The 12,500-nt window shown below is 39.0% G+C and overlaps 2 protein-coding genes across 2 annotated transcripts; both read left to right on the top strand.

The window, feature by feature from the left end:
* Window positions 1-6,711: 6,711 nt before the first annotated feature.
* Window positions 6,712-7,317, top strand: LOC137995433 (uncharacterized). The gene is made up of 3 exons (XM_068840987.1): window positions 6,712-6,787; window positions 6,911-7,074; window positions 7,234-7,317. Exons 1-3 carry the CDS (start codon window positions 6,712-6,714, stop codon window positions 7,315-7,317), a joined length of 324 nt encoding a protein of 107 aa, XP_068697088.1.
* Window positions 7,318-11,454: 4,137 nt separating this feature from the next.
* On the top strand, window positions 11,455-12,285 carry LOC137970896 (uncharacterized). Its single transcript, XM_068817542.1, has one exon. The coding sequence runs from the start codon at window positions 11,455-11,457 to the stop codon at window positions 12,283-12,285; it is 831 nt and encodes a 276-aa protein (XP_068673643.1).
* The last annotated feature ends 215 nt before the right edge of the window (window positions 12,286-12,500 follow it).

The following is a 12,500-nucleotide window of genomic DNA, read 5'->3' on the forward strand; positions in this document are numbered from 1 at the left end:
TACGATGACTCTCTTCTTCAAGCCGAAATCTTTTACGGAAGACTTTCGATAGCAGCGACCCTTGTTACTTTCGGAATTAACACCCTTTGGGGGTCGCTACTTTCGGGGCTCGTTACTTACGGGGGGTCGTTACTTTCGGGGAACAAAAATCGTTTACAAATAGAGCTGGCGCGAGCTTTTTTTCCGAAATAAAAAATTAACAACATTTTATTTACATTCCATATTTATTGTTTGCGTTTCATAAAAAGAAGATAATAATGATAAATACAACAAAAAACTATCTAGAAAACTATATAGAGTTTTCAATTTCAATTTGAGGAAACGTTCCTGTTGTTAACATATATACGAATATACCGGTTTGCGGTAGGTTTGGTTTGAGGTTTGAGGTTTGAGTAAGGCTCCAGCACTTGACTAAGTAGCCTGCCTTCTGGCTGTTATACACAATTGTGGTCTCATTCACAAGGAAGCCCTTCAAGCTAATCCTGTCAAGCCGACCACATGCTGGAAAGGTCAGACCACAACACCGGGAACACTGTCCCCTACTCTTTTCGAATAGTGTGTGGGATCGTCCCACAGAGTTAATGAACAAGGGTTGTGAGACGGGACCTCCGGCTTATCGTCCTTATCCGAGAAGACTAGAGAGTTTAACCATTTGCAGGTGTAATCACAAAGGCAGCACTTTCTCCTCAGATATTTAAAGACCCTGAGTGTTGGTCCGGCCGGAGTTGAACTCACGACCTCCCGCGTGACAGCCCGGTGCTCTGCCAACTGAGCCACCAGTGCGCGGTGTAGTGTGCGGTAGTTCTTACGTGGCTACATCAGTGAACTGATGTCAGGGACGAATGGTGGCATAAAGCTTCCCCTTGTTGACGTTGACGTTCATTTCGGGGGGTCGTTACTATCGGAACTTTACGGTATAAACTTGAGATGATGCGCCGTTCCAAAAAAAGCCTTCTCGTCTCGTCCGAGTACAACCGCAAGGTTCTAAGAAGCATTGTATCGCGTGTAATATTTTTAGGAAAATAGATTGCACTTGGTGGGTATGCAAAATCCAGAGTGGATGATAATACCAAAATTCGACAAAATTGATTCAGTTTCTTGCTCTTTTGGAGCTCCTTCTGCTCAAAAGAGGAGATGGAATTTTTGCCAAACGTTTACGCGAAAAGTACAAAAGAATGCTTCCTACATGTCTTACCTATTCAAAACAAGACGCCTTTAAGCGCGTATCCGTGGGATGCACAAACAGGTAACACAAATTGTCCAGTTACAGCGAATTAATAAACAACTTCGGGAAACGTTGAAAAATGGGGAAAAATTAGAAGAAAGATAAATGTGTAATTTAACTAGAAGTTATTTATTAAAAAACATAAAGAGGTTAGCTCTTATTATTACTGGTACTAAATTTGCAAATGGAAACAACGAGGCCTTACTAGGGGTTATCATGGCATGGGATATTTAGGTAAAAAATCGTAGGGATACGGGATATTTAGGGGAAAATTAACGGGATAACGAACTGTCATTATAGAGATACAAAACACAGGAATTAAGGGGATACAGGATATTTAGGCCAACAATTAATGGGATGTAAGGGATACTTAGATCCCCCCTCCTCCCTGCCCTAATGGAGCCTCAACAATCAGCACAGCAACACAACCAGAATTTACTTTTACTTAAAATTTTTGAGGAAACGGTCAGGTTTAAAGTTGACATTTCTTGGAAATACTGACCGTGGGAGATCGGCCGCTTTATTCGTTTACTTTGGTTTGTGTATAAAACAAAATAGAGCACCATGTGTTTTTGTATTTGATTTTTTTTGTATATTTGGTTGTTTAAGGCTTTTTTTCTAATATTCTTTTTACGTTTTTGGTTCCTGTACTAGGTGGAATTGATTTTTTTGTTGTTGCTGAATGTCATTTACTTGACCCATCACACATCATTAAATTTGATGGTAGTCAGATGTCTACCGAAGTTAAGCGAGTTCGGATGTAGACTGCGAGAGTTTCTCTTTTGCTCTAGGATAGTTGAAACGAACGCGTATGTTGAATTTTCAATGGCCGAAGCTGCGGGTCGATAATACTGCGGGCGTTGGTTAGAGTGAAAAGAGATACTGCAATGGTTTCATATTAGGGAGCTTAAGCACGAGACGTTTTTGTCAACACGGACGTTGCCCGAAAGTGATTTTGCAAAGAAAGTGACGTCGTTAGTGATAAATGATCACGGTGATAAACTGAAGTGAAGTGTTTGTCTGTACTTTGAACACTAGCAGAGCATCAGCATGCAACTGCAGAAACGTGACAGTGACATTACCAAGGCTTATTTATTTTATTTATTTCTTTTATTAATTTTATTTAATCTTTATTTAACCACGGTACAATCCACCAGCAATATAAAACCGTATGTACAATTAAAAATTTAAAACCGAGTATAGATAAATCTATGTTGATTACAGTAGTAGATGAAATGTTCTCATTTGTAAAAATATCCGGTAAGCTGTATCGTACATGTATCGTTCTTCGTACATCGGCAAAACGAACAGAACTCTGTTTGTCCGAACACAAGAACATGCACTCACGGACAAAGAAAGCGCTCTATATAAACATCTTCGCGATTGTGATAATATCAAACACATACAAGATTTATACAGCTTACCGGATATTTTTACAAATGAGATAAATCTATGTAAACTACATTTAACTATCTTACTCAATATCAAAAAATAAAAGCTGCTTTCCATGAATGCCATGTTTGGAATAATGGCCTAGATAACCTCTTTAATTAGTCGTTTGAATTGATTGAGGGACTCTGCTTTCCTTAGTTCTAATGGCAAACTATTCCGCAAAACTGCGCCACTATAGCTAAAGCTGTTTTTGTAGTAGTTTGTGCGCGCGCAGTTGCGGAACATTTACCTTATTCACAGAGTCTCTCAAACAATAACCAGAGTCGCGATGGACAAATTTCGAGCAGAGATACTCAGGTGCTAGTCCCTGTAGGGATTTAAATATCATTGTTGCTCTTTCAATTTGCCTTTGAGAGACTAGGGATTTCCATCCTAAGAGTTCAAACAAATTGTTGACATCAGCGTCATAGTTAGAGTAGGTCAAGACACGGGCTGCTCTGTTTTGTAGTTTCTGCAGTTTGTCCTGCAAAGTTACTCCACAGTTTCCCCAAACAATATTGCAGTAGTTGAAATGAGGTTGTACTAGGGCCTGATAAATAGAATGTAAGGTCCCATAGGGGACAAGATGCCTGATTCGCTTTATGGCCCCAATACCAGAAGCAATTTTCTTGGTTAATTTATCAATATCGCTTCTCCAAGTAAGGTTGCCCTCAGCTTGGTCTCCGTGACATTCAGTGGGCCTCAGATTTTTGCATTCAAGCAGAGTATCGATCGCGCTTTCACCAAAGATAGCATTCAGAACGGCAATCAAGCGTGCACTTATTAGCCACTATCAAAAATACCATAATACTCTTTGTTTTTCCCTCCAAAAGTTTGCATAAGCATTGTTTCCAGTTTCTTTTTGGACTTATAATTGTCCCAAGAGAAAATAAAAGCAATGCTTACGCAAAATTTTGCAGGGACAAACAAAGAGTATTATGGTATTTTTAATAGTGGCTAATTCATGATGCAGACTTTATTTCACATGAAATGTTCCCCCGTGTTTGGCAAATGAGAAACACAATTATGTAATGTATGTACATTTTTTTTCTTACCCGCACGTTCTCATAATGAAGTTCTGTCGATTGCTAATATTGTATTTAAAAGTGGCTTATTGAAAAGGACAAGTTACAATCTTTTCGATATGCACCTCTGTCTTATCAGACATTTCATTAGCATCCACTATTGCAGTAGTCATGACGCTTCCATTGTACGATACGTTTCTCTCTGTAAAATGAATTTCACTGAAATCCTTTCCCCATTTTTCTCATAGAAATAGGTATTTTACTTAAATGACAACTACCTGTTGGGTGCATTGTTAGTCACGTATCCCCATAGTGGAGCACCCGCTTAGCACCTCAACCGCATACGGCCACCCGCATTGCCCGCATAGTCACCTACACATTAACTCACGGAAAAACTTAGCCACATAGCCTCGCAAGCGCGTAGCCCCATAGCCGCAAGCCAAGAAGCCAGGAAGAACCGATGCCACGTAGATGCGAAACCGCAAAGCCGCACAATGTTGTAATTTTTTCTAAATAAAATATCTTGGACGCATAAAATCCGATCCACTTTTAATCATTTAATCGTTTTCCTCAAAGAAGACGGATCATTAAACTCATTCCCAAGAATCGACTAACTTATGAATTACAGCTTAAAGGAATAAAGGAAACTGAGATGAGAGAAAAAATCCAATGACACAAGAAAATGAGGCTGGTAATTGCAAGGGTAAAAGGGAACTCGAGTGTCCATAGAAAACCGGAAAGTACTCAAGGTGATAGTGAAGCCTGAGCATCGGGCGAAATGGTGCGACGCATATCAATGAGCCATTGCAGCGGACTATTCAAGCGTGAATGCGCGATAAAAGCGTCAAAATAGTAAAGGAAATGGATGTTTAAGGGGCGATATACTGACTAAAATCGTCTTTTCTGGACGTAAAAATGCAATTTCTTTAACATGATAGAGCAGATTCTTATACTTAAAGGGTTAATATATCATGGTGGCCTATTTTTAAGTGAAAGAAACGAGATTAAGTTGTAGACTTTTTGCTTTGAAAATCGGGCTTTTTGCGGTATCGGCAGTATGGAAAAAGACCCTTATTAGAGTTACACATCGATTTTCTGCCAAACTAAGGACAAATGTTCAGATGATAGAGCAGATTAGTTAATACACATGTATTACCTACACGTTAATAGCTTTTTCTCGAAATTTGGAGCAGAATAAGTTGTAGACTTTTGCGTTTTAAAATATACGGTTTAAACTTGGCGCGTTTTCGGAGTCAAGCCATTGTCTTTGCGAAAGCAATGGTTGCCACGAAGAAAGAATACGCAGTAATACGTTATTGATGAAAACCAGTCATCTGTAGCAGCCTAATCGACAAACTTCTAACAAGGCAGAAAAACCAGTCGCGCGCGAAATTTAAAGTCGCTTAGCAATCACAGCTTGCGGTCGGTAATAAACAACACTGTTTCAAAGATGTCTGATGTAAGGGTAACTGACTTGGACCAGGAGCTCTTTTCAGAGCTCATAGAATCCCTGGTCCAACCTTTACTTGTGCATGTAGTTGCACCGTTTGAAAACGGAAACGATCCAAATTATTGTGTTCAAATTAACGGGAAAGTTTTATGGGAATGGAGGATCATGAATGGCAGCTTGAAGAAACTATTCGCTGTCATTCAGAGCAACCTTCGTGCGAATGGCTATGAACTTGAGGAGTCTGCGTTTGATCGGGTCTCTCTTTTACTGAAAACTAAAACAAGAACTTTCGTGGCTAAAATTAAAGAAGAGAGAAATGGAACGCGGAGGAATAAGAAGAAAGCCGAAACTTGGACAAAACTGACCATCTATCCCGCCGAAATTTCGCATTCGCCTTACGACATAGTAAATGAGCTGAGTCAAAAAGTTGATCACTTAAACGAAACGGTCCAAGAGCAAGCGACAGAATTGTATGAGCAAATGAAAGAGGCTACAGTGGGCAGCTGCAGACATGAGGGAAAACGTTTCAGCGAAGTTGGCAACAGACAACAACAAAGACACCTGCTGCAAATCCAGTAAGTTCTGCCAGATGAGTTCTAATTAATTTTTGTTTTAAATTATCGTTTCGCGGTTGCATCTTGCCAGTACTTAACAGCATTTTTCATGACACGTAGGAATAAGACGAAAGAGGCCGTGTGGTTTGCTGAAACTTATGGTCTGATGCCAGAATCCCTTGTGGTGAGAGATGGTAATGGTCAGAAGCATACAGTCAACATCAATGGCTCCCCGACAGGTAATCAAAATTGTTCTTTCTCAGTATTTTCATTAATTTATTTTTAGGTTTTATTTCCCACAAACAATAACAGACTCTTCTTTCATTCTCTGATCAGAAAACAACATAGACACAAGTGGAGTTAATCAATGTGAAAACGAGAATATGATTAACAAAGGTAAGCAAGAATTCCAATAAGACTAACAGAAAGTTCATAGTATTTCTATGTAAAAAACAAACAAACATAGGCTTTTTCTTTTTATTTCTTTAGAAAAGGCATCTCAGCACTACCACAACCTTCCACCTGAAGAACAGCAAAAAGTAATGGCCATCCTCTATATCATGGACAAGTCCTCCATTTCCCACGATGCATACCATGAATTATCCCAGCAAGAACCAAAACTACCAAGAAGTTACCAAATCAAAGCCTGCCAACAATCCTCAGATGGCCAGTGGAAAGTAAGAAAGACCCCAGGGCAGTGTCCAGGAGCTGAACTTCCCTTCAATCTTCTTCTAGAAAAGGAATTAAGAACACATGTAAGTAGTATATAGCACTTTCCCTAAAGGATATGTCATCACATTCAATATGAAAGACTTCCAAAACATGTGTTATAAAACCAGACTTGGCAAAAAGGAATTCAAGAAAAAAATAATAAAAAGGTGAAAGATACACATTTATCAGTTAAAATTAAAACAAAACTCATAACTTGAATGATAACATTTTTTGTTCTGCATTTGATTGCAGTTAAAGAATTCAGCTGCTGATGAGCCTACCGTGAAAATTAAAGTATCTGGGGATGGGGCACGAATGTCCCATTCTAGTTCCTTGTTTGTGTGCTCTTTTGCATTGCAGGAAGAGGGCCAGAATATGCTGTCAAGTGCAGGTATGAGTTCATTTTACACCTCCATACCACAGTATATCAATTACTAATAATTATCATTCATCTCTGTGTTCCTACAGTACATTACAATCATATTTTGTTCTTACACTTTGATATCTTATTTAGGTAACCACACTGTTGCAGTTGTTAAAGGCCCAGAGAACTACGACACGCTAAAAAATGGCCTCAAGAATGTGTGTGAAGCAGTCAATGAGCTCATGGACCAAGGATATGTGATTGTTGATGGCAAGAAGATAAATCTACACTTCCACTTGGGAGGTGATTACAAAGTAAGGAAATGTAGGAAAAGGAAAATTTTCTCCACATTAAATTTGAACATGAGAATGATTGTGTCCTTAAAAAAAATAATGAAGCTTGTAATATTCCCTTCTGTTGTAGCAAGGAATTTATTTATTTCAAACAAATAATAGCCTTTTTCTTCTCAACAGTTTCTTCTCGTGGCACTGGGCATGAAAGGTGCAACATCAAACAACTCATGCATTTGGTGTTTAGTCCACAAGAAGGACAGGTAATAACACTGGTGTTACTACTAACTAGTTTATTCCTTCACAAGGTGTCTTCCTTTGACAAGTAACATTGCCTGGCATTAGCCAGAGTAAAATTTATAGTCACTCATAGGAGGGAAAGGATTAAGAGGAATGCAGCTTTAAAAAATGAATTAGAGGTATTGGAAATAATAATATGTATCTTACCAGGTGTTGAAAAGAAGAACGATGATTTTCGTCGATTCTTCCACAGGACGATCAATAGATGGGACGCATGCACCTCCTTACTGCTTGTGGAGAAACGTCAGGAAACGTTGCAAGACCATGAAAGGAACCCAAGAAAGTACATGAAGAAAGATTACACATTCTGTTATGGTGGGGGAACACAGCAGGTGGCCAAGAAATATCCACGCATTTCCCTTCCATCTCCCCAAGATATGGAGCAAACTCTTCCACGAGGAGATTGATCAAACGAATGAACAGAACCAGTTGCCATTTTTATTGCCTGTTTACATGACACAACAATGAATAAGTAAATAATAGATTTTCATCATTCTACAGTTGAAATAATGTATGAAATTTTGTAAGAAATATTTTCAAAAGTATACTGTCATACATAATGAAGCAAAAACTTTTAGCAATCTTCACATCGATGAAATCTAAGAACAAATTACATTTCAAGTCACTTGAAAATGTTGTGTTTTTAGTAAAAGTTAATGGCATAAGTCATTTTAAAACTTACGATACGTTTCTCTCTGTAAAATGAATTTCACTGAAGACCTTTCTCCCTTTTCTCATAGAAATAGGTATTTTACTTAAATGACAACTACCTACATTATTTTGAGTGTTGTGTGCATTCTTAGTGACGTATTTCCATAGTGGAGTACCCGCTTAGCACCTCAACCGCATAACGCAACCGCATTGCCCGCATAGTCGCTTACACATTAACTCACGGAACAACTTAGCCACATAGCCTCGCAAGCGCGTAGCACCGTCACCGCAAGCCAAGAAGCCAGGAAGAACCGATGCCACGTAGATGCGAGGTCGAAAAGCCGCGCAATGTTGTAATTTTTTTCTAAATAAAATATCTTGGACGCATAAAACCCGATCCACTTTTAATCATTTAATCGTTTTCCTCACATAAGACGGATCATTTAACTCATCCCACGAATCGACTAACTTATGAATTACAGTTAAAGGAAAAAGGGAAACTGAGATGAAAGAAAAAATCCAATGACACAAGAAAATGAGGCTGGTCATTGCAAGCGTAAAAGGGAACTCGAGTGTACAATACAAAAACCGGAAAGTACTCAAGATGATAGTGAAGCCTGAGGGTAGAAACGAAATGTGCTCTAACGGGTAGAATCTAGATTACAGGTGTCAGAGAATCACAATGAAAAATTCATTTGTTCATCCTCCGTCTGTCAACAAGGGACATTGGGATGAATATTGCACTTGACTATTTAACAATTATTCCATGAGCGCGCGTTGGATATGAGATGGTAAATAGCCAACGAGGCGCGTAGCGCCGAGTTGGCTATAACCAGTCTCATATCCAACAAGCGCGAATGGAATAATTGTTTTATTAAATTCCTTAAACTCCAAAAATTTGGAAGTACGCAATACAAGCGGAAAAAGCGAGCAAATCCGAGCGAAATCGAAAAAACTTGATGAGAACTGATGCGATGTTGTGTAATACCTTGTTGTCAGACAGACGCAGGCTCATCACAAAAACATTTCTTGTCTTTTCGCGTACTTCTAAACGTCGGAATTGATCCAAACTTTCCACAAAAAAGTCTTTTTTCTCCTTTTTGGCTTTATTCAAAGAGTAATTTCGCATTCCGGCGAAAACATTTTTAGTTTAGCAACGCTTAACGCAATCATTTACCATATAAGGTCAAACCAAGGTATATGAGCTGATAACTGAGATTGAGTGAACCAATCAGAGCACGCGAAATGCATTATCCGAGGTTGAGAATTTAATAATATAAGTTATTAAATTCTCAACCTGGGATAATGCAATTCTCGTGCTCTGATTGGTTCACTCAATCTCGGCTATCAGCTCATATACCTTGGTTTGATCTTATATGGTAAATGGTTGATTAAAGTGTTGCCAAGCTAAAAGTTTTTTCGCCGGAAAGCGAAATTTCTCTCTGAAGAAAGCAGAAAAAAAAGTTTTTCTGGACAGCTGGGTTAAATTCCGACGTTTAGAAGTACGCGAAAAGGTAAATTGTTTTTGTGACGAGCCTGCGTCTGTCTGACCACAAGGTGTTACACGACATCGCATCGGTTCTCATCAAGTTTTTTTGATTTCGCTCGGATTTGCTCGATTTTCGCTCGTATTTCGTACTTTCTAAACTTTTGGAGTTTAAAGGAATTTAATAAAACAATTATTCCATTCGCGCTTTTTGGATATGAGACTGGTTATAGCCAACTCGGCGCTACGCGCCTCGTTGGCTATTTACCATCTCATATCCAACGTGCGCTCATGGAATAATTGTTAAATATTATTGCGGACTGTAAGCATGGTCATAGACTGTATTCATAAATGGCGGCTAAGCAATTATTCTTTTGTCGTTAATCATCCTCTCTAGCCTCCTTAGCACGAAAAAATTCAAAAGAATTTTTGCTCCAAAGTGAGGCTTGTAAGGAGGATTAGCACAAAGACAAAATAATAATTTCTTGGTCACCATTTGTGAATACGGTCTATATTGATAGGCTCAATTTAGTCATATGACACACAGCTCAATGGTATTTCGTTATTGCTGCGCAGCAGCAACACTATTATAGTCCGTTGTGGGATCCTTGTGTCGCACGATAGTAGTCTATCTCGTGAGTGGGAGGGCGATGGATGATTTTAGCGCCTGCAATATGATACGTCATCAGCGGTAGTCCGTTGCGGTAGCAATGATTGCGCGATTGAGCGCATGGTCAATCTCTGCATTTCTGGATGCATTTGGGAATGGTAGGTGAAAGTTTATCATCTTAAATTCTACTCTTTTCGCTCGTGGAAGTATTCATCAAGGTGATAATCGTTTTAGCGACATTTCTAGAGGACAGTGTGCTTTTATGAGTTTTTCAGCTTTATTATGTGATAATTCGTGCCATATTTTGACATGGACAACCGAAACTGTCTACGGAATTCTAGTCGAAGGTACCTAAAAGCTTTTGAAGAACGCTCTATACCCGATGATGAGACGATTTCCTTGAGTGAACTATCTGCCTGATCGAATCCTTTTTCTCAACGATAGCAACAGCCATGGACGAACAATCAAACCATAACCAAGCGATTGAATTGTGTCAACAACCTGATACGGCAAATACATATCAAATTGATGATCCCCCAATGCGGCACAAAATCATTTAAAACAAACGTCCAATGAGACTAAATCGCCCAGTGTGGCAGAAAATTGAAAACTAACGCCTGATACAGTGAAAAATACTGATCTGCCTATTATGGTAGGGCCCAATGTGGCACAAAGTAGAAAACTAACACCTGATACGGTGAAAAATACTATGTCATGAGTACATTGTTGAAGTTTTCGACATTGTTCCACATATATGTATATGTGACATTGGAGTCTTTTATGACAATATACTATGTTAATGTACATGTCTATCACGTTGACATTTTAATAATTGTTTTCCATAAATGTATTAAAATGATTCATATTGCATTGATTATAATTTTTCTGTTGAGGTATTGTACTGTAACCAAAGTTTTCAAATTTCTATTGTCAAGAAATAAAACGAAATTTCACCTTACTTTCGACTATAATGTTCATGGCTTCTTTTATAAAAGCAATAGAAAACGTTTTCCCGTATCTACATACTCTGATGCAAATATTAAAATACCACAGGTAACCCAAGCTCGATATATGAGCAGCTCTTTGTATGATGACTTTTGCATTGTTACGTGACGCGAGCGATTTGCATATTCATAAGGATTTGTATGGGGAAAATAACGATTGTTTCTGTGACCTATGAAAATGTAGCGATTTAAATAAAAATCGTCTTACCTTACTTTGGTTGAGTGAGACCGCGCAGACCGCGCAGCTGGAATTGTTTGCGCAGACCGCGCAGACCGCGCAGAGTGCAGACGTGTGTGAGAGAGCTCCATAGTTATTTGTCTAATTTTACCACTAAACAGTTTTCGACACTAGAATGGTTAAAGAAACGGTCCAGTCTTTGAAAGCAGAGAATGAAAAGCTAAAGAAAAGAGTTGAAGACGTCTTTGGTGAGTTGAGGCAATTGCAAGATCTTTTCAAGACGAGGCGAGATGACAGCCATGTTGAAAGTTCGAGTGAAGCTGCCGAGCAAATGAAGTCTCTTGAATGTCTTAGCAAGGAGTACGATGACTTAGCGAAATTTCGAAAGCAAGTTGGGGAGAAATTGAACGCTATTGAGAGAACATTGAGCGATTTATTGACCAAAGTTAATGAACTTTCATCGGCCATCGATCTTGCTCAGGAGTACAGTTACTCATATAATGTGAAGCTGGTTGGTGTTCCCGAGCTCAAACAACGTGAAAGTGCCTATGAAACATCACAACTCTGTTTAAAAATTTTTAGTGCCATTGGAGTGGACATCAAGACTTATGATATTGACATAGCTCACCGAGTTACACCGCGCCACGCTGCGGGCGCCGAAGGGCGACCTAAGCCGATAGTTTGTAAGTTTACCAGACGTCTTGCCCGTGATCAAGTCATGGCGCTTCGAAGGGAGGTAACTAAAATCATTCCTTCAAGCATCGGTCTCCGGGAGCAGGATTCTATGGAAAGTGTTGGTATTTTTGATCATCTTTCTCCGCGGCTTCAGTATTTGATGTCCGATGCAAGAAAATTCAAGGAGAGGTTTGGCTACGCATATTGTTGGGCCAAAAATTCCACCATTTGGCTGAGGGAGAACGAAGGTTCTCGGCCTATCGCGATTAAGACTACTAGAGATCTAGAGAACCTCAAGTCTCGTCAAGGACCAGAGCTAAGTAACCATTAATTCTTTAGACAAAGCTCTCTTTCGAGAGCTTCCTTATTATTCCTATGATGTTATATCTTCTCATGGCCAGTTCAACAATGGTCTAAATACAAACCTTCCTACAAAAAAATACCTTGATTGTCTACCAAGCTTCAAAGATTTAGATTTATTTACCTTAAATGGTTTTCTACTAGATAAGAACTCTGAATTTAACACCCTTTCTCCCGCAATCAATT

This window comes from Montipora foliosa, chromosome 1 (genome assembly GCF_036669935.1).
Source record: "Montipora foliosa isolate CH-2021 chromosome 1, ASM3666993v2, whole genome shotgun sequence".
NCBI classification, from domain to species: Eukaryota; Metazoa; Cnidaria; class Anthozoa; order Scleractinia; family Acroporidae; genus Montipora; species Montipora foliosa.